Raw genomic sequence first — 25,117 nt, 5'->3', positions numbered from 1 at the left:
AAACTTTTCAGTGCCTGACTTCTTGGTTCCTATTTTTCAATGGGATTCAACTTCAGTCAACACAAGATGGTGATCTGACAGCTTTTATGTTTTTTTTTCTTACTATTCCTGTTCATCAGAATTTTCTACCATCCTAAATAGTCACTTGCTACAAATTTTGAGAAATCCATATACAAAGGTCATGTCGTGACATTCAAATTATATGCTTTAATACTATTCATTAATTGTATCTTTTTTTTTCTTTCTTTCTTTTGGCTTACTTCCATCATACCACGGCATTCAGAAGACAAGTTTCATATAAGTAGAAACACAATGTAATAAATATAACACTCAGTTATTCTTTCTCCTTTTTTACTTCTTTCATATAAGATTTCAACTTTCATTAACTTGCTGCCCTGCATAAAATATTGGAAAGGGTGACGCGTGTCCCCGTCAGAGACGCCCGTGTATGGGATCATGTGAAGTCTGTTGTATATGCGGTGAAAATTAAAGATGTTCAGCATTTCAAGGAACGAATTGTGGACGCATGTTCCAACATTACAGCCGACACTTTGTGCAAGGTTTTGCGTGACTGGGAACTCAAAATATATCCGATAATCAACCGGAATGAGAAACATATTGAACACGAAGTGTAGCAGTGAGTGGTTCTTGCGGTATGAGTACCCACTTTTGTTGCGGACACAACAAAGAAACCGTAATAACTTCGTAATAGTTAGTGCTAAAGTAAATATAAGATTGCCAATCAATTTCTACAAAAATAAATAAATAAAAAAGTAAATGACATACCACATGCTGTGGTTTCCATTTAAGATAATCGCGTAAAATTTAAGATGGAGGACGTCATTGTGATGTGTTCTCAAACATTTCCTCCCATCCCAATTGTCCATGTACATTGTTACTTTGGTTATATTTTACAGCGTTTACCTCTTATTAGAATGTATCCACACCTTTGGACCACCCTGTATATACATATAATTTTTTTTCTGGAGAAAATTATACAGTTACTTAGCATGAATTATCTATTGTAGCAACTTCCACACTGTTAATGTATCCTCTGACATGCTATCATCTCTAGATTGCTTCTTTCTATGGTAACAGCTGCAAAATGACAACTTCAGAGCAGTAGTGAGTCCATATATTTGAGGGTTAAACACATTTACTAGAATGGAAGATAATATAATAAGGTTAAGCATGATATAAAGAGTATAGATTTTTTTTTTTTTTTTAAGATACTCACGGAAACCACAAACTGATTCTCTTCCAGGAAGATCTGGGAAATATACTGGTCAGTCAATGCGATTAATATCCTTACTCTTTAGTGTCTATGTAACTTAAACACATTTCTGTGGGCCCGAGTTGTTATCCATATAAACAAATGCAGGATGTATTGCACCACAAAAAGGACGAACATATCCTTTCAGGATCTTGTTAGAATACCGTTCTCCAGTAACGAATCCTGCGTCGAATATGTGCAGTGATGCATTTTTCATTATCCCTTTCTATATCATAACTCCAAGATTCCCATATCTGTCACTTCATGGATGTACTGTCGCTAATATTGTGCTCCCCATTCTCTCTACACCATGTGGTGTGCAGAATCACTTATCGCACAGGACCGTGATTCATCTGAGAAAGGATTATCTCCCTTGATCCCAGTAACGATGTTCGTTACATCATTGTAATCTGACATGACAGTGGATGGCGGGATAATAGAACACACTCCATTGCCTCCTGTGCATACAACCAGCACTATTAAGTCATCATGCAATGACTCTTGGACACTGTGAAATGACATGGACACTAGAAGCATCAGTAAAGCGTGAGTAGTCTGGGATGGAGTAGCAGTTTTTTTATTTATTTTATTTATTTATTTATTTTATTTTTTTTTTTATTTTTTTTTATCAACTGGCTTATACGAGTATACCGATCCTGTATACTTTGCACGACCTCCACCGTGTACACCCATAGCGGTGTAATAGCGGTTTTTTGAAGTTGAGAAATGCCATATATGACACGCTGATCACACGTGCAACCTTTGTGACACAACCTGCCTCAAGCTGACCAACAGCTTTGCCACAATAATAATCACTTAAACCCTTTCCGCCATATTCCAACAGACTATTCACTTTACAGAACAATGTTGCACTGGCATCGAGCTGTACCGTATTTGTATTTAAAGATAATTATTAATTAATTATTAAGAAGACAATAACAGGTAGAGAAAGAAGAAGTGTTGATTTTTAGATGGCCATTTATATTTCTGTGTCAATTTCAGAGATCTATTTTAAGTAATTCTAGTAAAGAAAACTATGATTTAAAAAAAAAAAAAAAACAGCGAGTACATGATTATTAGAAAATTTATACTTTAGATATAGGAAATCATATCAATTTCAGCAAATTGATTACTTTCGATATTTTTCTGCTTTTAGGGTCTTGCTTCCTTGGATACAAATGTGATTTTGGAACCAATAGCTCATTTGTTTCCTCCTAAAGTGCCACATTTTTCCCTGTCGTCTACAAACACTGTGAATTTAATTATGGAAAGTGCTAAAGAAAACTCCTCTGACAAGATGGCAAAACAAACTGTGGGAGATAGTGATACTCCAAAGCCAATAAAAGTTGAGACAAGTCATAAAGAATCTGTTCAAGTTGAAAATATAGTATCTGAAGCAGAAAGTCAAGTTATTGATCATAATAAAGAAATGAACACTTCGGCCAACTCAGATGAACATGAGAAAAGAACGAATACAGTGCCAGAATCTTGAGTTTGTTTCCTAAATTGTACAAAAGAAAACATGTTAAATAAAATTGTTGTAAATGTGTTAACATTGTGAAATCAAATCTGTTATTAAGAGAAAAATAAATGTTGTGACCAATTCTTAATTATGTGACGAAAATAAGTTAGAACATTAGAAGTGTACAGGTGAATCATTTATCTTAAAATACCATTGCATCTTTTAAACTAACAAATAAAAATCGATGAATTTTGTACATTGCAAATGTCGAGAGAGGGAATTATTTAACATATTCTGTAATACCACCAAATAAATGTGTAAGATGCTATGTTCATGTTGTTATTTTGAATAAATAGGAAAACTTTTCAAGGGATTGAAAATTTTACATTTTTCAAAAGGTTTTATTTCTAATAACTGCTTAGGTAAGTACCACACCCAGTCTCTTAAGTGGGTTTCAATAAATGTAATGAACGTAATGATGTTTACAGTAATTTGATATCTCAAACCATTTTGGAGATGTAATTGGCAACACTGTTAATCTGGTGGCATTACAAAGTATGTCGAACGATTTCTCGTGTCAAAATTTGCATCGTACAAAATTTGAATTATTATTATTATTATTATTATTATTATTATTATTATTATTATTATTATTATTATTATTATTATTATTATTATTATTATTATTATTATTATTATTATTAAATTTACAAGAGGATTTCAAGGTAAATGATCCACACGTGTGATGTGGGTTATAACCCAAGCAAATAGTATTGCGCGGGAATTTGTCGTTTACTTGTATTTTCTATTACTAAGAAAGTACAGTTGCAAAGAATCAGTCTGAAGGACAAAAGAAATGGATAGTAAATCTGATTTTTCATTTATTGCTGACTCGCATTTTTTGTTTGGCGACGGAACAAATCTTACGTTCAAATATTTAATTTTCGAACAATTGGTAAGGGCGATAATTCTATAACGCTAGGAGGGTCCGGGTAACACCATAAATCAATCAAACATATTTATTGTACTGATTATATTTTACAATTTATAATAATAATACATGACATAACAGTTTCACGAAATTAAGTGAAAAATGGAATATTTCAGTGTTACGTCCGCGGTTTTTCTTCGTAGACTAAATTATCATCATCATCATCATAGGAATTTGCCATTATTGGCAGGTCACTTGTCGCAACTGAGAGGCTTTTATGCTCCACAGTCCTCAGCTGATGTCTTCGTCTTCACCTATATTTTTTTTTTCCATGTTGATATCGCCTTCTATGCCCTCTCCCTCTCTTTCCTGCCACCATTTAGCACGTTGATACAATTCTTTCTTAGTCAATGTCCCAACCAGTTTCTCTTCCTCTTGTCAATATCTAAAATTGTACTTTTCTCCCTCACCATTTCTAATACCCTCTCATTCCTTTCTCGCTCGACCTAGCTATGAAATAACTAGTGAAATGAGAATATGGAGAAAATGGGAGAACCATGAGAAACCCACGAACACGCTGTTATTCATTACAAAGTCACATGACTCGGAATCGAACCAAGGGTTCCACGCACCAGAGGTTAGAGCGCTTTACCACTGACATACTATTCCGTTCAGCAATTCCGTGAATTTACATTTCGATCTTTTATACTCTGATAAATACTCGATATTTCTTAGGAATATAATCCTCGTATTCCTCCGCACTGGTCTAGTAGTTAGCCCGCGTGCCTTTGGTGCACATGGGTTCCAGTTCAATTCCTAGTAGGAGAGTCTTAAACTTTTGAACGCAGTTTGGTGATTTGATTCCAGTTTAAACTGCAGATGCATGTCTCATACAACCTCGGTGCAGAAAAGTGTGTGAACTTCAGCAAACAATCACCTTCGTGAAGAAAGGAAACACAATTAATGACGAAACGCGTTGTAGTCATTTAAAATATGGATACTGATAAACAGTAGCCCGACAAGAGAATGGATATTTTACGGTTATAAAAGAACATAAATCTCTAACAAATCAGTTTATACTTACTTACATTAACACGAAAACAAATAAATCTTAAAACATTATAAAAAGCGTAATTGCTAAGCAATCCACCAGAATTGAATAAACTCACACAGAACATACAGGGTGGCCGCAAAGTCCCGTTACTCTTTGGTAAATGCTAATGTAATTTTTCTCGTTATCCATTGATAATGTCATATTTTGGTTCAAGGACAATCCATACTTTTATGAAGAGTTCAAACAGAATCCTCCGCATGTGATGATATGGGCATTCGTGGACAGCAGAAGCGTTTTTGGGCCGTTCTTTTTCGACGGTGTTGTGAATCACCAGCGAGGACCACGGAACCAAAGAGACATGTTAGTTTCAGCATGATGGGGCACCTGCCCAGTATGCCATCGCCGTATGTGAATATCTTACGGAAGTTTTTCCTCGGTGTTGGATTGGTCGTGGTAGTCCGGATAGGCCCGCACCACCACGAAGCTCAGACCTCACCACCTGTGATAATGCGCTATGGGGGTTCATAGAGGGCATCGTTGCACAGAACCGTTACGATACCACTACCGAACTGACAGAAGCTGTGAAACAAGCTTTCACTCAAGTTACACCTGCAATGCTTTGCAAAATGTCGCACAGAACCTGCGGTGCATTAACTTTGTCATGGGAATGACGGTCGACATACTGATCCTTTGGACACTTAATGTTTCCTATCTTAATAAGACCTCGAAAGCATCGTTGTTCGTGTCATTCAGTTCTTTACGTGTGTTTAGTGGTTTATGTTACTTTCAGGGGTGACGAAACTTCTTGTAGTACATAAACTTCCGGAACAAGGGCTAGTTGCGTGCAACAACAATATATAAGTGACAGTGACTTTGAATAACGCCCGCCCCTGAGCCTTCGGCACCATAATTCTCTACGGTACTCTACCTGGCTACAAAATTGGAGCATAATGTCTATTCTAATCAGTAAAGATATTTAGTAAAAGTAAAACTGTAAACTCATTAATAAATTACACGTTTTTAAGACAGATAATGATTACGACTTTTAGCCAAACACACTGCGTAGTTAATGGTTATACTATTATGTCGAGATATTCTCAATTGGCAACAAAAATAGGAAAATGCTTATTTAAATTTCAAAAACAATCACAACTGTTCTGTTAGCTATATTACTAGTTCTTGTCCTTAGAAAAAGTCATATTTCTAAGTTCTTAAAATTACTTCGAAAATTAAAAGAAAAAAAAGTGACGTAACTCCAACTGGCAGTTGATGAAGGCAACTCTTTTAATTTCTACTTATATATTCAATCATGAACCAATTATAGCCAATCTTTACAAATTTAATAGGATCCAGGGCTAACACAAGGAAGTTTATTATCAAGACATGACATTTCACCAGATAAGTTTGAGGTTTAAAAAAGGAGGGAGAGAAATAAAATAAGTGAGATAAATAATAGACTCCAGGTTTTAGATAACAAGGACGCCATCATCTTTATCTGTTGAAGTACCTAACGAAAGAGGTAGTAGAAGAAACAACACATAAACATCTATGTAAAATATTATGAATTGGCTAAGTAAAAAATCAAAAAAGGGCGAGGTAAGATTAACTTCATGATAAATGCATTTACATTTAGTTTCCAGGTACAGTTTTACTATACGGATCCGCAGATTGTAAAATGTACAAAAAAAATTAGGGAAGTCTTTAGTTTGCCCATTTTATGTCAACAACAGAACCCAACGAATCCCTGCGGAGCTTCTAACCCGTTCCTACTACTATTACTACTACTACTACTTATACTATGGATCCGTAAAGTGAAACTGCACGAATTGCCATATTTATTTCGTTGATTCTCTTGCATAACATGCATTCTATGTAGCTAACAGAATTTGCTTTGAATAGCAAGTAATTGAAGACTATGAATAGTAGACTTTCACGATACATAACTTATTTCATCATTTACAACGTTTGTCTAGTCTATTTCCAAGTTAATCCCTTATCAGGAACTAAAGAAACGTTTTAAAGTATATTGAATTCAAAAAATTCCTTTATTGAAGTTGGGAATTGGCCAAAGAGGCCTTGTACCTGAATTAGTAAGAAATTAACGATTTAAGAAAAGGTGCAGGTCCAGAATAAATACACACACGTACTATATATATATATATATATATATATATATATATATATATATATATATATATATATACGAGGAATGATCGAGAAAGATTACAAAGCATATTATGGCTTATGTATAAGACATAGCTGGAAGATCAACACAACTGGTGATAGAGGGCACTCAACAATAGTCCCCGATGTAATAACAGTTTTTGTTCAACCACTTATCAAAATGGCAGATAAAATTTCCTTTACCATTTATATAGAAATCCACGTCAAGGTCTCGTAGCCACTGTGACGCTGCGATTTTTACATACTCACATGCCAGATAATGGTGGCCAGCCATTTTTTTTTTTTAGAACAGGGACAAAAGTGAAAGTTACTGGGGCTAGGTCAGGGCTGTAGAAGGGGTGCTCTAGTCGTTCTAAACGTAACGTCAATAGTTGAAGTACTGTGTCTACCGCTGTGTCCAGGGTTACCATTAACAATATTGGTCCGTCTTTCTTTCAAGGCACAACAACAGTTCCTACATCGCTACAATCTGCCTATAAATGTCAACAGATGCAATGTTTTCGGCCAACAGGAACCGCACCACTGAGCTCACTTCTACTCTTAACCAATTTTTCAGACAAATCATCATTTTTAATGTCCGCTTCTCGGATATACATAATCAGAATCCGAAGTCTTCAAACCTGCACCAACATAGACATGTTAATCTACAAATAACCTTAACTTCAGCCGGCCTCCCCCCCCCTACATTTTTGGGCTGGCTACGGGCGTGTTTCCAGAGGACTAGTTATCGTGACTTCTAGTGAGCAAAAAGAGGCCGAAGGCACAGAGATACGGTATTTGTAGTCAACTTCTATTTTAGTAGATCCATACGTACTATGTGTAATTATTACATTACAATTGTTACATGGCAATTGCCTCTACATTGCAGTATTGTATCACTGCACATTAAGGAATATCGTAAGAACCAATTAATTTTTAATGTATTTACTCTTTCTTGTAAAGCATTAGATTTCATTCATAAAGTTTCCTAGTTTGTGTTACCAAAAATGTCCTGTGATATATTATTGCGAATAAAAGAAGTATATCACTAGATTGAAATACAGATTCTATAGAAAATACGTGGAAACATATGAAGAAGATTTTCTACGTTATAAGGAGAAAGAGAAGTTATTTTAACTATGTAGTGTCCTTGTCTTTGATTTTCAGGGGAAGGAGGAAAACTAATAATTGCCAATGAATCCCAATTAGAAACTTTATTTAAAATGTTCTTGAATCATTTGTTGGTTATTCATTAAAGTAATAACATTTAATATTATGAAATAAGCTCGCAGCACATATTAATAGAAATCAACGTATCATATTAACTATTGTGCAAATCAGCATCTCAATCGTCGTTGGGTGCGTTTGATATCCATGATCATGTTTATTACAGAGGTTGTTTCCGATCTATGGTGACGAAATTACACCCCTTGTGGAGCACTACCGAGCAGGAAGAGAAGGAAGCTGCCGGTTGTGTAGACACCTTGGACCATTGACTGTGCGTGACAGATGTGGTAAGTGCATATCGAGACAAATGCCGCCAAAAATAAGCCCTTATTGGGAGAACTTCATAACTACCCATTCTGACGTGAACTACAGTTATAATGCCATTATCAAACTGTGCAAAGAGCGTGGATTTTATTTTGTCCAAAAATGGCATATCACGGGTGTTGAAAGGGGCAGGTAAGGCGAGGTGTGGGATGATTTCTGCGGGTCAGAAACAGGATAACCCGCGGCCTACCACTAGCTGCACATGAGCTAGAATTCGAGAAGTCAGGGCTCTGGTCACCAGGGAGAATCACCCACACAGATGAGTATCACGACCGGCTACAGACTTCACTGAAGACACTGCACGCCATCATTCACCGCGATTTAAGGTTGGTAAAGCGACGGAAGAGGCGTGTTCATAAGCCCTTGCCAAAACACATCCAGGAACGTCGCACCAACTGTCGAAAGCTGTATGAGCGGTACCTGGCTCGCGAAAAATGGACGTTTCTTGTAACACTGGACGAGGCATCACAAACCTCGTTATCTGGATGACTATCACAAGCTACGTGCAACTTTTTATCGATCGACAGGTGCTAGGAACTTTCAAAGATGAAAGTTTGTCCCAAGTTTCACTGAATGCAAGGCACAAGTTTCATGATCATTGCTGGATACTCGTGCCAGGACAAGTAGACCATACATCGTGTAGCCAAACATACGAAGGTAAATTCGGAGTATTGCCAAGCCGACATGATGTTCCCATTTATCGCCATGATATTCCCCATACGGGAAGAACAAGAATCGTATGTGGGTGCATCAAGACAAGGCGTCAAGTTACACATCTCACTCAACCCGCCTGTTCCTCCAACAAATGGCAGCAGAAACTGGAATTCGTGGCATTCCATTCACAGACATTCCAGTGAAGTCCCTTGATGCGTCACCGATGGACTTTTGTTCCTTCGGCCTCCTGAAGCGAGCCTTATGTCACAGGAGACCCCACGCCGTTGAAGGGATATGGAAAGCCTGTCAAGAGGAGTGGTTGCGGCTTGACATGACTACACTGCATGCCAGTCTCCTACAGTGGAAACTTCGTTGACTTTAACGTTCCTTTCAGCAGCGAGGTTATATGAGACGGGGCCTACTGATCCGAACCACACAAGCTCCCACCGGAAATCGAACCCGGGCCTCTCACGCCAAAGGCGCTTACACTAACCGCTTAGCCACGAATGAGATCAGTGAAAACTTCGCTGTCGGGCAATTGCCCAGATGCAGGGCCACCAAAATAGAGCACACGATGTTGGCAACATGGTTTCTATTAAGGTAAGCGCAGTTTGAAATCGTCACTATAGATCAGAAACAACCTCTGTGGTTAAATATAAAGATAAGAGAGAAAGATTTGAATAGGACTGTTATCAGAAATAAAATTTAATACTTGCACAAGAATATTGCACGAAAATTTAAGACGCTGGTATATCCTTCTGTCTTGTTAGGATGGAAAATGGAAGATCATAATTATCCCATATTCAATCTAATTTCCTGATACACAGTTCTCTTCAATGTTTCCTGTTTTAGTTACGATTGAGCGCACTTAATTATGTTGGTATACTGATTTGCAACATAGTTAATATTTTAGTTTTTTTTTTCCTTTTTTTAAAATATGACTCACTTTCAAAGAGAAGAAATGAATACTTAGTTAAAATAGTCTTCACCTGTAGCCACACACTTTTGTCATCGCTCAGCCAACGTTTAGATTCCATGACGAAAGAAGTCTGGAACCTACGGTGTGAAAAGGTCCTCAACCTCACATTACACCTCCCGGTCATTGGGGAAGTTCTATTGATTGATCTATTTGGAGCTTACAAAGAACGTATGCGAACCGTGACAGCTATATATTTATGAAAATTGGTACCCTGACTAATCGTGGTGATATTCACTCGGTGGAGAAATGCCTTCTGTACCCGCTACGTTTAGTACATATACCAAGCAGTGACCGGGAGACTGTGCGGAGTTATACCCCAAAAACGCCGGAAAAGGGTAGGAAATAAAATATATATCTGATACCGACGGGAGAGGACACATGACCAAGAACACGGCAGTAGTGTCACACAAGCAGTGCTGCCATCCCAACACAAACTTATAGTTTTTCAAATAGAACGTATACTATTTATGGCATTAAAACAATTGGCATAAAATGTGAAAGAAAATAAGCAAAAGCTGAGCTATCAGTGTTGTCAGGTAAGGGAAATATGAGGCTCTAAAGTTGAGAAATTATGGAGTCCGTACAATGAAGTGAACAAATGTACAACAACAAGATTGCAGAAGGAACAAATATACAGTAAGGAGTAAACCACAGCACGACGTGACTAAGGGGCTTGATATGCCATATCGAGTGTGCGGTTAGGGCGAGAAATGTACATATTTTGCTATACTGTTTATGGCTTTTCTGTTGTATGTATTGGTGTATTATGTTAAAATATTTTGCGCCTGTATATTACTGGCAACCTGAATGCAGTGTGTTTTCATTGTTTTTCACATCTTAACGTTTCCTATATTCTCGACTGACACTCATCACAGGTTACTAATCTTTGTGAATCGATTCTGACGTTCTTGTCACAGATTTGTTACCTGTTGTGCCAAAGCTCTCTGTACTCTTTTCAGGCTCTACGCCGGCGTTTCTGTGGTTTGGAAGACATGCAGGATTTTATTCTGTGTTGCAACCTCAAGACAGTTCGTTTTATAGCTCTCGGGAACCGTAGGAGATATCGATTCTACACAAATGCCATTGGAATTGCTGCGCTAGAGGAAGACTTGTTGTTCACATTTCCGCATTATGTCACATGGGACTTCTTCCTTCTCGCCTTTTTTTTGTGCTCTTTTGGGGGGAATCCTGTATAAAGTCCGTTAGTCATTGAATGCTGTGCATGCTGTAGTTTACTCCCTACGGTACGTTTGTTCCTCCTAAGGTATTGTAGTTGTACATTTGTTCGTTTCTGTGTACGGCGCCCATAATTTCTCAAATGTAAAGGCTATCTCCATTATTTGGCAACACTCATAACCCGCTTTTTTGCTGTTTTTTTTTTTTTTTTTTTTTTACGTTTCATGCCAATTGTTTTAATTCCATAAAGTGGTATAAGTTCTATTAAAAAAAACTATAACTTTGTGTTCGGATGGCAACACTGCTTGTGTGTCAGTATTGCCGTGTTCTTAGTCACGTGTCCCCTCCCGTAGGTATCAGGTTACCTGCATACATTTTTCATTTGTTTGCCTTTTTCCGGCGTTTTTGGAGTATAAATTGGCAAGCTTCACCCGGTCACTGTTTGGTATATGTATTATACATTGCGGGTGAATAATGCTTTTTCGCACCGAGTGACTATCACCACGATAATACATATACCACAATTAGTCAGGCTACCAATTTTCATAAATATCTAGCTGTCACAGTTCGCATACGTCCCTTCTTAGTGTCCCGTTCAGCACATAAGACTTGGACTTACAGCTTAACGTAGGATCGGAACCACATGAGCTCCCACCAGGAGTTAAACCCGAGAGTAGAAGTTCTTTTCTAATAAGAATTGATCAAGATTTCGGAAGAGGTGGCAGAAAATGAGAGAGACGTCAGAAGAATACGGTGAATGAGGAAGGTTTCGTACTGTAAGTTATGAAGAGTCCCTTGAGCGGCACATGGGCATGCATTGTTGTGCAACATGAATACATCAAATCTGTTGGTCATTGCTGGATGCTTGTGAATAAATAAGTTTTCTGTGCATTTCCTGGAGCACTGTAACGATCGGCAGTGGTGGTTTCGCCTCGCCAGAAAAAGCCGGTTGTTACTCTCATCATGGACCATGGCAACACCTTCTGGAATGAGGCGGTGATTTTGGAAACCATCCTGATTTTGATCACAATCCAACTACTATCCTGATCATCTGCGATTGCTGTAGCAAATCCATTTTTCATTAGAAGTAACAATTCAATGCAGAAAACCTTCTTGGTTATTCAGTAGGCTATACACACTTCCAGGAGGTGATTCTTATTGACCAATACCAACTCATATGGCACCCATAAGCTCAACTTTTTCACCTCACAAATCGTGCGGAGCCGCTGAACTACAAGGTACAAAGTACGTCTAACTCGTTTGCAAACACCTTTCTGAGAGCCCGTGTACATCGTGTTCCTGAGAAGCTCAGAACAGGCTGTTAGTTAGTGGCTCACAGAAACTAAAGATGTTAATTCACCCACTCCTTGTTCAAATGCAAATGCCCAACACACTGCCTATTGACAGACTGGGCACTTCGGCTTGTTTTCTGAACATGCACGGGTTTTGTGAAGTCGTCACATGACCTTGATCTATTCACTTGTTGGATTACGGTGAGTTTACCACCAGACGAAATACGGGCATTGCAATTGCAACAACCCAATACGACAACTACAGTAATAAATTTGACAGTGTTTAAATATATTGGTAGTTCTTTCAGAAAATTGTCCAAACTTATTTGATCAAAACGGTTTTTGTGCTGTAGTTCGGGTTTCTAGAAGACCATTAGTTGAAACATAACATTTTTCTGTTGTTAAAGCATAAGAAATTTCATTTAAAAGTTAATGAGACTGTTTATAAACAGTATAAACAATTTGCAAGATTTATTTTAAATGTTAGGATATTAATGGTTTATGAATCATTTTCTTTTCCTAACTTATAGGTGTTAAAAAGCCCCTTAGCTGAGCACCTCTATGGACTGGGGTAAGTTCGGGTTTCATTTATATGAAATAACTTTTATATTATTATTTGCATATATATTAATAATAAATTATTTGCATATATTAATAATTAATGTGTGAAAGACATGTATTAAATTAGTTCATTCGTTGTTTAACATATAAAGAATCCTATAAAATGATACATGATGTATAAATCAAACAGCGGATTCCATAAATTGAGTTAATAAAATACACATAAAAAGATACAAATGTTGATCTAAAATGAAAGCGGATACTAATAATTTGACTGATAATGACAATAATAATTATTATTATTTTCTGTCTGTAAACAAAAATACAGTAGAAAAAAAACTTTGTATGAATTGACAAGCAAAAGAAATAATATAGCATATAATGCTATATAAAATTAGATGACAGTGAGAAAAGATTATGCATGTATCTAACAAGTAATAGTGTCACGTGTATGCCAGGTAAAAAGAGTTTTGTTTGTATGGCGTGATATTTTCTCAATATTGAAACCGAAATTAGTAGAAGATTCCTACCACTTCCGGTTTTAACAGAGAGATTAAAGTAGAGATGAAATATATTATTGGGACGCTTAATGGATTACAGAAAACCACTTCTCGATATCTATTACGGTTTTTACTCTATAGCGATTAACGTTTAGACAGGAACAGGTTGATTTCTGCCAATTCTGGTTTGAATTAAGAGCTAACAGAGATGATAGTATCTATTCTTAGAACGCTAAATCAATTAAAAGAACGATTCTCGCTATCTGGTATCATTTTTACTCCATATATTGTAGATCAATTTTGAAACCGGAAGTTGTAATGGGTTTCTGCAACTTCCAGTTGTACTAGAGAGTTACAAATGGAAATTCTTGCGATGCTTAATTGATTGCAGGAAACCTTTTTTCGCTATCTATTACTGTTTTTTTTGTAATATAGTGATCGACATGGAAACCAAAAATTGGACGATTACCACTTCAGTTTGAATATCACCTGTATGAACAAACGTAATTCCAGACTTGGGATTCTCCACATCCTGGCCAGACTGGGTGATCCATCAACCAGTTCTTGAGATTCTTTCCTTTCCTATACAACCGTTTCAACACGACGACAGTCATGGCTTTATTGAGAACACTACTTTTCTTTCTTCTTGTACGCGCCAAAAATGACGTATCGCAAACCAAAACAACTGCAAATCGTTGAACGAAACTTACACAATCACTGTACGACGTTTCGAAGCACAAAAGTAATAAGGGGCGCTTCTACACCGATTTTAACCAACCCGCACAATTGTGTTTCCCCGTGTTGAAAGGGATATAAAGGTAATCAAGAAATTTCTGTCGCTTTTTGTGGAGGTTTGTGTTCAATTGACCCTCACACCGTGAGTTGAATGCCAATGGAGATAAGGCGAAGATCAGTTGTTGGTATTGGTATATCCAACATACTACCTGGGTGTGGCAGTTCAGTTACACCGTGAACTTGCGTAAGGACAGAGTGAACATGTGAACATGTGAACATGGGACCTCCACACAGCATCATGTATAGTGTACGAGTTCAAACTGGGGTCAAACGCCGCTGCAGCGGGGCGGAAGATATGCCATTCCTTTGGCGAGGGTGTCGTTACTACGCGGACAGTGAAGTGGTGGTTTAACAAGTTTAAGGACGATGACGAAACACTCGAAAACACACCACGTGCCGGAAGACCAACACATGTACAAAATGAAGATCTTCAGGGAGCAATTGAGGCGAACAGTAGCCAGACATGTGAGGAACTGGGACTACAATTCAGTGTGAGTGAAGAAACCATTCGGCAGCACCTCCATCAACTTGGAAAGCACTACAAGTTGGGTCGATGGGTCCCACTCCAGGTCAGAAGGCAACACGAGTAGTCACCTGTGTGTCTTTGCTATCTCGTCTAAGGAAGGAGCCATTTCTGAACAGGGTGTTGACATGTGATGAGAAATGGGTCCTGTAAGAAGCTTCACGGCGCTGTCATCATTGGTTAGCATCTCATGAACCGGTTCCAAAACAGCCGAAACCAGGACTGCACCAGAAGAAGGTCCTCCTGTGTGTTTGGTGGACTGCTCGTGGCATCGTGCATTGAGGATTGCTACCAGATGGTTAGAGCATCAATGTAACTGTGTACTGTCAGCAGTTGAGCCGTGTTCAAGAAAAACTCAAAGCTCTGGAGCCACACTTCTGAATCGCAAAAAGGTCCTCCCGTTACAGGACAATGTTAAGCCCCACGTGGATAGGATGACCCAGGACACCATTCTACGCCTTGGATGGGAAACACTATTGCATCCGCCATACTCTTCGGAAATTGCAACGTACGATCATCAACTGTTCCATTACTTGGACAGTCACCTTAGAGGACGCCAGTTCAAATCCCTAGTAGAGGTGCAAAATACACTTGATACCTTCTTCGCTTCATGGCCCACCAAGTTCTACCGCGATGGAATTCATGGCCTTCCAGAACATTGGCAGAAGGTCATCGATTGTGATGGAGACTATTTTTGATCTTCTAGGTAGGGTCTACATCTTAGATTTCGAAATACTGTGCTCGTGACTCCGACATTTTTTTCTTTCTTGTTGTGAATGTTGTGGTAGAATTTTTATTTTGATACGAAAGCAGAGCTATGGAACTGCCTTTTCCATCCGAAAGTTTGGCTGCGTATTCAGACAGTGTATCCATCAGCCAATGAAGTCTAGTGGAGATAATCTGAAACTGTTACGCTAACATGAAACTGTGACAGCAGAGTATACATAGGAAACGAATTAATAGATAAGAATGTTTGGAAAGCTGATGAGGATTTCACCGAGCATACGCTTCGAATATAGACTAATAACGTATAAACCAAAGCGCATGTGGAAAGTCTCTGGTACGATCGAAGGTCGCCACGTGGACTTCGTTGTGGACAAACACTGTGTACGTGTTTTTTTTTTTTTTTCTAGGAGTTCCCCCGTTCGTTTCCACTTTCTTCATTGCACTTTTCAATTCGTTAGCATCATCACCTTCTTCCTTATCTCAGTGCGTAATTTTAGGACGTTAAACTTTAGAAAAACATCTGTATTGAGAATTGTTTCATTGGATTATACATGTTAAGCAGTAGTTTTATTATGTTACTCTTACTAGTGTGGAAGGTATCGTTAACATAATAATTATAAGAAATGCGTATTCTATTATTGCTTGCATCGTATAAATGCTATGTAAAATGAAAACTTTCAAAATATTGTAGTCTATAATGTAAAATTATAAAAAAAAATAATAATAATTCAATAAAAATACATTATTTATATCAATATTATTATGAGGTACGTACTACCGAAGAGTTGCTCTTAGCAAATCAAGATAGCTGCACATGAAGTTATCAAATAACTCTGATGAAGTTGATGTTACATCGCCGAAACTATTACTCAATTGTTATCAATATATAGTTAGTGCTTTGGTCAGTTTTATTTTATTGTTAATGCTGTCGAATGTAATTATAAAACAAAACTGATCAAAGCACTAAATATATATTGATAACAATTGAGTAATACTTTCGACAAAATTGTGTAATAGCCAGTGGCCACCGGTTACTATTTGGTACCAAAATGTTTACCATCCTCTTTGGTACTGATCAACACCAATATAGTCTCTCCATGACGTACAGTTCCCGAGATATGGCTTCTTAAATCTCCCGAAATCGGAACTTTTTTTGGCTAATATCTGTGGAACACTGGCCAGTTAGCCAGTAGCCACCAGTTACTATTTATTAGCAAAATGTTCATCTCCTTAGGTATTGATCAACACTATTATGATCTCTCCATGACTTACGGTTCCCGAGATATGGTTCCTTAAATCTCCGGAAATCGGCCATTTTTTCGCCAATATCTCGGGAACAGTAAGAGTGACGCGAAAAATTCCGTCACTTTCTCAGATAGTTTTTGATGCTCTGTCGAATGAAAGGCTCAAAATTGAAAAATTCGCAAATAACAAACACACTCATACACACACAGACAGAAAATTCAGTAAAATTCGTTGAAAATTTGTAAAGTTCGTCGTTGAATATCAATAAAAATTAAATACTTAAAAATATTTTTTTAAATCTTCAATCATGGTGATTTCATCATTACAAAGTCCATGATCCAGATCCTAGGCAAGTTCGGCCACTTTGGGGAAATGAGCCTTCCTTAATCCGAATATGTAGTGTAACCGCCTATGAAGTTTTTGAAATAAGGCACAAAATATTTTTTACAAAATATCTATTTCACGTGTTTTTTGAGAGAAAAAATAACGGTTAATTTTCTAATCGTTACGGATTCTTTTTGAAGTTTATCAATTAAAAATTATCTTGTGTAAAATTTAATTTATTAAATTAAATTTAAACAAAAATTTTAATTGATTACTACAGTTGTTAATTTTTTTAACGGATTAATTACAAACCTGTAATACAGATATCCATCATTATATGCGATGTCAGTTTATGCGTTTTTATTATACGCGATAACTTCTGGAAACAAATTAATTGCATAGTACGAGGAATAAGTGTATAAATATATAAAATGTCAAAATTCATTGTCTGACAGTTAAAATTGGATTTTTTTCTTTCTTTCCATTACTCTTAGCATGGATGACAAGTCTCGTTATAGGCAGATAGGGGATCAAGTTATCGGAATCCTGGAAAATGATGAAGGAGATGTAGAGCCTGAAAAAATCTTAAGTCCAAGACCTGCCCTACAGTCACAAGAGCGTGGAGACACTCGAGATCAACAGAAAGAGAGTGGCCCTACTTCAGAGAAAATTTGTGGCCATACCTCAGGGAAAATTAGAGGCCGTACATCAAGGAAAATTAGTGGCCGTACTTCAGAGAAAATTAGTGGTCGTACCTCAGAGAAAATTATAAAGAAAAAAGGAGGAGATACTAGAGAAGAATTATGGGATGCAAAGCTATGTATTCCAGGCAGAGTAAATGAGGATCATACTGAAATGAACTTGTACTTTTCTCCAGTCGTAGAGTCTTTCGAGTTCTTTTCGATTAAGTATAAGACTTTGACTATTTTAAGAGCTATAGGTCAAGATATAGTGAACCTCCGTGGGCTGCAAAACCTACATAACTTGAAAGAATTGTGGATCATCGAGTGCCAACTCACTGTAAGTTTCAATTTTAGTCCTAGGCTAAAGTCAAATTATTTGATTCATGGTTGCACGCACAGGAATTGTTGAAAACTTGTGATCTATTAGTATTACGTAGCAAATGTGTATTTTTAAAACTGCTTTAGATCTTATTAAAAAAAGCCACCTATACTCTCATTATAATAGTATAAATTTAATCCTAGGAATCTCAAGAGAGGAGCTCCTCAAATCCAACTGAATGTTACCAGCTTGTTACTTTGTTTATTTATTTATTTATTACGATTACTTTCGACAATTTGCCATTATGACATAATAAAAGTAGTTCATAAGTAGTTTAGAAAATAGGGTGGTGAGCCCGAGGAGCACGCGTTCCTTTGGGAATACCTGGAACCATTTTATTTGAAGATCATAAATTTAAGTACATACTATTATCCGGCCAGAATATCAAATGTAATTTTATCTTCCATATCTCCAAATTAAATAAAGTATGTATCACATTGCCTACACTGACCAATTTAACCACACTGACCAATTTAACCACACTGCCCAACCAGGCAACAATTTGGTACTGTTGGCGCAGATGTGTCTGGTTTTATACACCTTCTGGTCAACCAGACATCAACAAAGAATACTCTAGCTTCCGGTAGAGAAAAAGAAATAAAGTCTTATGTGTTTTATATATGGGAGTGCAGGTGCTCTTATCATCATCACCATTGGTATTCTGCCATTACGGCAGGTCACTTGCCACAACTGAAAAAATCACATGCTCCACGGTCTTCCGCTAACCTCTTCGTCTTCACGCAAGTGTATTTCTGTTTTAAATCGTCCATTAATTGTAGTCTCATTCGCCCCCTCCCTCTCTTTCCTGCCACCATACCCTCTAGCACGTCTCTCATTATACAGTTTTTTTCTTAGCCATGTCCCAACCAGTTTCTCTTCTTCTTCTTAATAATATCTAAAATTGTTCTTTTCCCTCCCACCATTTCTAAGACACTTACATTCATTTTCCTCTCGGTCCAGTTAAGTCTCTCCATTCTTCTCCACACCCACATTTCGAAAGCTTCCAATCGTCTTCATCATATTTGCGTAATGTCCATGTTTCTGACCAATGCAGTACAACACTCCACACGAAGCATTTGATGAGTCGTTTTTCTCAACTCTTTGTTCAAGGTTCCACAAAATAGTATTGTCTTCCTCCTAAAGGCTTCTTTTGCAATTCCTATTCCTGCTTTTATTCCACATTTACATTTCATATCATTACTAATTTTACTACCCAGGTCACCTTGTCTATTTTCTCCCCTCCTACTTCTATATTTGACACGGACGGCTTTGTTGCAATCACTATGGTTTTTGTCTTTCTAACATTTTATTTTCATTCCATATTATAATTTTTATGGGCTAACAAATTTTAAAATAACTTCTTTACTTTTAATTATATATATAAAAAAACATTACTGAGTAAGTTCGAGGATCTTACATTTTGGGATTACGTGTTACCTAAAATAACTTGGGATTCCTAGGGTAAATATATGTTTTTAGTAATGAATAGAGCTATTGTGTGGTCTGGAGTTTTATTTTCGTTGAAGAGTGAAGAAAAAATGAAATGAAATGAAATATTTCAGTTTAACATCTCACGATTATGCCCTTTAGTCTAAGGGAGACGATTAAAGCAAGCGAATGATGATGGGAAAATTGGTGGAATGAGAAAGTGGGAAGACCTCGAGAAAACCTACGGACGCGATGTTGTCCATCGTAAATTACTTGACCAGGGATCGATTCAGATACCCCACGCACCAGAGGTAAGCGCTCTACCACTAAAGCGACGTGGCCGCCTTCTTGAAGATTCAAGTGTTTCGACATTCGCATGTGCACCATTGATGAGCTTAACTCTGGTTCATGGAGTCTCTAGTTCGATTCCAGCTCACGCCAAGCGGACTTTGTGGTCGACGAACACCGTGTGCGTGGCTTTTATCGCGGTTTGTCCGTTTCCTTTCACTGTTCTAAATCCATCATTTCTCTTAGCCTCGGAGCCTAAACGTTACAATTATATGTATATATAATAAATGGAAAACAACTTGAAACTACTTTAACACACACAGTCTGGTATACTTTGTTAAGTTTTTTTTTTTTTTAAAAAAAAAACTAACTTTTCGTATGACCTGTAAATACTAACTGGATGATTATTTTCCTTGTATGATTTCGGCAACTTTCGACTATCACCGCCTTATGCAGAGTCGTTTCGACGTATGATTAGCGTCATACTAAAGGCCTGACTACTGCAGGAAACATGTTAGTTGAACGCTTTAGCATGACACTAATCACGCGTCAGAACGACTCTGCATAAGGCCCTCAGACACTAAATGAGGAGCTTTGGCTTCAGGAAGATTTTTTCAATGCTATTTAACTTAGTAACGAAAACATTTAAATTAGCATGATCACAAAGATTCTAAGATAAATTATTGCTAATTTTAGTGCTTTCTTTTTTAAAAAAAAACTAACATAAACACCGTAAAAAAAATCTTCGTGAAGCAGAAACTCTTCATTGAATGTCTTGTATGCAAGGCAACAGGATTGATTGCCGAAATCATTCCAGGAAACTAGTATCCGATCTCGAATCCTAGACGTGGTTCGATACAAGGCTAGTGGTTGTTGATGCTGATGTAGAGACCTGCACGGGCCTGGCCTGGCCCGAAGCCCGGCCCGGCCCGCGGGCCGGGCTTGGGCGGGCCGACTCTGATATTTCTTTGGGCCGGGCCGGGCTTGGGCTGGCCGACACTGATTTCTCTTGAGGTCGGGCCGGGCTGGGGCCGATCAATTGCAATTCTTTAATAACACAGGGCCCCATAGGTTCCGTTGTTTTTATAATTTTGAGTGTTTTATATGTATTTGAACATGCTGAAACCGAAACTGGCACTAGTTTTCTCATATCACGTAAGAATTTCTTACAATTCACGATTTATATATGTTGATTGCGGTATGCATGTTTGAGCGTAATTCAACTAATTGACGCTAGATGTCACCAGTACGTGGGGAAACATTATCCATGAATGTGTTTTAAATGTAAGGAAGTTTAATTCAATTAAAGTAACTAACTGTTGCCTGCACGAATATTTAAAATATTTCTATATCAAACATTGTTATTTCATTTCAAATAAATTTCATATTTAATTATCGCAAATCTTAGATATGCTTCAATAGTATGAAATGTTAATATCTTAGGCTATTTCTCTTTTGTAGTTCGTTGAATACTGTGTTGCCATGGCATCTCGTGGTTGTAATAGTAGACCAGATTTATTTTGTTACATCTGTGGTGAATTTCTTCCACACAAAAAGAGACAGAAAATTGCAGATTTTGCAAGAAGGGCATATTTCGCATACTTCCGTATGGAGCTTGGAGATCAAGATAAATCGTGAACTCTACACAATCTGTGTAGATCTTGTGTGGAATCGTTACGGAATTGGAGCACTGGAAAGTGGTCATCTATGCCATTCGCAGTACCAATGGTATGGAAAGAACCCAAAAACCACAGCGACGATTGCTACTTCTGTTCCTGTGAAATTGGAGGACACAATACTCGAAACAAGACAAGGATAGTGTATCCCAATATTCCCGTTGCAATGAGACCTGTGCTGCACAGCCTAGACTTGCCTGTTCCGACACCTCCATCAAGTCTTGAGTTTGTAAGTGATTCTAGTTCGAACAGTGATTCAGTGGAAAATAGTGAAATAGAAGATGAAGTTTACAACCCCCCTAGCGGATGTCGTGACCCTATACCACTCACTCAACGCTAGCCCAATGATCTAGTTAGAAACATAAATCTGTCTAAAGAATCTGCTGTACTTCTTGGTTCCAGACTTAATGAAAATAACTTGTTGGCTTGTGGAACATTTTCCTGGTACAGGTATCAGGAAAAAGAATTTGTGCAGTACTTCTCAAAAGAAGGTTCTGTCGTGTTTTGTTGTGATGTGTCAGGTTTGTTGATCAAGTTACATTTTCCTTGCCTTTCTAGTGATTGGAGATGACTCGAATAAAACAAGTTTAAAATTTGTTCTGTTATATAATGGAAATAAGTTTCCCTCAGTTCCTATTGCTCATTCTGTGTCACTGAAAGAAACACATGACAATGTGCAATTTATTCTTAATAAAATTAAGTACAAGGTACATGGTTGGGTGTTGTGTGGAGATTTGAAGATTTTGAGCATTGTACTTGGGCAACAAGGTGGGTATACAAAAATACCATGTTACATCTGCGAGTGGGATAGTAGAGCACGAAATGACCACTGGGGAAGCAAACAGTGACCATTACGGAAAACACTGAACGCGGGATCAAAAGACATCATTCAACAGAATTTAGTCAGTCCTGAGAAAGTTATACTTCCTCCCCTTCACATAAAATTAGGATTGATGAAACAATTTGTTAAGGCACTCGAATGGCTAATGTTTCAAATTCATATGCAACAAATTTCCTTCACTTTCATGTGCCAAGTGAAAGAAGGTGCCTTCGTTGGCCCAGATATTAGGAAGTTAATGAAGGATAAAAACTTAGAGGCAACTATGACTAATGCTGAAAGGGATGCTTGGATAGCATTTAAAAGCGTGGTGGTGAACTTCCTGGGGAACCACAAAAGTGCTGATTACAGAGAAGTTGTTGAGAATATGTTAGTTAAATTTCAAGAACTGGGTTGCAACATGAATCTCAAGTTGAATTTTTTGCATTCTCGTCTTGATTACTTTTCACCAAATCTCGAAGAATTAAGTGAGGAACAAGGCGAACGGTTCCACCAAGACATGAGGGATATGGAGAAAAGGTATCAGGCACTTTGGAGTGTTAGCATGATGGCTGACTACTGTTGCACATTGCACAGAGAAACTTCAGAAGAAAATCACAAGAAAATTAGGAAAGCTTATAAGAGAAAGCGTGCTAAAAAGATGTGAAAAATAAGTGTGTTATATGACTGTGTTTATTTCCATTTTACAACGTATGTATTTATGTATATATTTCCATATTATATGTACATATGTAGTAATCTGTATGTGTAGAGAATCTTATATTCTTTTCTTTGTCTGTCTGCATTCACATTAAACAAAACATGTTCAGTTATTTAGTGTAATAAGGTCTTTAGTCTGCTAGAAGATAAGAAATAAGGTATAATAAAGCAGTATTGAATACGAAAGAAGGCCCAAATTTTGACATTGATTTGTAAGAAAACCTTACGTGACAGGGAAAAACGAATTCATTATTCGTAATCAGCTAGGAACAAAGAATTAAGTTCACCCATTAATCAAAAAACAACATGAACTTTTTTCCAATTTGCAGCCCTGTGTAATTATTGACTTTCGTTAAACGATAATTGGAATAAAGCCAAACGTTGAAGAAGTATGTCCGTGAAAAATGTTACAAAGAATGCAATAGCTATTTACACTTAATGCTTCCTTAGCGGTTCCACTTTCACTATAGAGGATTGCAGGCATTATGCGGTAAATTGAGCTCTGGCCTTGATCTTCACTGAACTCAAAATATAAAAAGAAGGGGTGGGAATGTTTTGCCTGTCGCTAAACAATATTGCCATCTTCACTTTATGCTAAAAATCAATAAGGTTAGATTTTTGTTACAGGGAGTGGAGTTTTCGTTCTCTCGATGACAGGCAAAGTTCTAGGAGGCAATGGTACCATTCGGGAGGCAAGGGTCAGGTTGTGAACCAAAGTTTGGAAAATGTTTCTGAGGGTTAAGTCAAATTTAGTACTAAATATTGAGAAAGATTGGGGCTCGAGCTAATTTTTTAAAAAAATTATCGGGCCGGGGTCGGGCCAAAAACATTTTAAATTTATCGGGCCCGGGCCGGGCTTGGGCCAAGAATTTTGAAAAACTTATCGGGCCGGGCCGGGCTCGGGCCAAAAATTTCCAAAACTTTTCGGGCCCGGGCTGGGCCGGGCCTAGGTACGTTCGGGCTGAATTGGGCTCGGGCCGAAAAATTCGACCCGTGCAGGTCTCTATGTAAATGTAACTTATAAATAAATAAAAAGAATTAAATTAGAAAACTGGAAATATTGATTTTGAGACAAAATACACCGACTACTCATCACGCAGTTGATATTTTCTATTTGCTGAATAAAAACACGTAGCAATGTCACTCGTACTTCATATTTTTGCCACTTTCAGTTTTAGTAGAGAAATTAGAAGGGAGAACAAAGATTGTCCTTAGGACGCTTAATTCATTGCAGAAAACAGCTGCTCGCTATATACAGGGTGACTCTAAAATATGTGCACAAACTCCGGGAGGTGATTCGTGATATCAAGAGGAAACAAAAAAAAAATATTTTGCATGTTGTTGAATTCTTCGTCGTGTACGACTGACAGAGGTGCCGAGTTGGAATCGAAACTCCAATCGTGATAATTAAAATAGAACAGAAAGATATGCACAAACAACGGGAAGTGATTCGTGATATCCAAATTAGTTAAATGTGGCTATGAATATCATCAAAATTGTACATTAGGCAATTGCGCAGAGATAGTTTGTGTACATCTTTCTTTTTCCGTTCCAATTATCAGGATTCGATTGTTGATTCCAAGTTGGCACCCCTGCCAAACGTACACGACGCAGAATTCGACAACATGCAAGAGGACCTTTTGTTTTCCTTTGATGTCACGAATTACCTCCTGGGGTTTGTACGCATTTTTCTGTTCCGTCGGAATTGTCAGGATTAGACTGAGAATTCCAGTTGGCACCTCTGTCTCTCGTACACGATTCGAAATTTGACAACATGCAACAGGACATTTTGTCTTCATGAATCCCTCCCGGTGTTCGTGCACATCTTTCATGTTCAACGTATATATTACCGTTTTTACTCTACTATAGCAATCATTGTTAAAACCGGTTTTGTTTTCTGCCATTTCCGGTGATTTC

At 37.6% G+C, this 25,117-nt stretch overlaps 2 protein-coding genes across 3 annotated transcripts in view; both read left to right on the top strand.

Annotated features, from left to right (window-relative positions):
• Positions 1-2,883, top strand: part of Cog8 (conserved oligomeric Golgi complex subunit 8) — a 39,715-nt gene extending 36,832 nt beyond the window's left edge. Inside the window, exon 9 of the mRNA XM_081758743.1 lies at positions 2,430-2,883. Coding sequence (XP_081614869.1) covers positions 2,430-2,765 — 336 coding nt within the window. The 3' untranslated portion in view covers positions 2,766-2,883. The remainder of the gene's footprint in view (positions 1-2,429) is intronic.
• Positions 2,884-6,175: 3,292 nt separating this feature from the next.
• Positions 6,176-25,117, top strand: part of LOC145685956 (leucine-rich repeat-containing protein 9-like) — an 82,213-nt gene continuing 63,271 nt past the window's right edge. For both annotated transcript variants that reach the window (XM_081758742.1, XM_081758741.1), the window contains exons 1-3: positions 6,176-6,316; positions 13,066-13,106; positions 17,704-18,229. In XM_081758742.1, coding sequence (XP_081614868.1) covers positions 6,281-6,316; positions 13,066-13,106; positions 17,704-18,229 — 603 coding nt within the window. In that variant the 5' untranslated portion in view covers positions 6,176-6,280. The remainder of the gene's footprint in view (positions 6,317-13,065; positions 13,107-17,703; positions 18,230-25,117) is intronic.

This window comes from Thermobia domestica, chromosome 5 (genome assembly GCF_964235325.1).
Source record: "Thermobia domestica chromosome 5, izTheDome1.hap1.1, whole genome shotgun sequence".
NCBI lineage: Eukaryota > Metazoa > Arthropoda > Insecta > Zygentoma > Lepismatidae > Thermobia > Thermobia domestica.
Note: the sequence above shows the minus strand (reverse complement) of the source record. Positions and strands in the feature narration are given on the sequence as shown.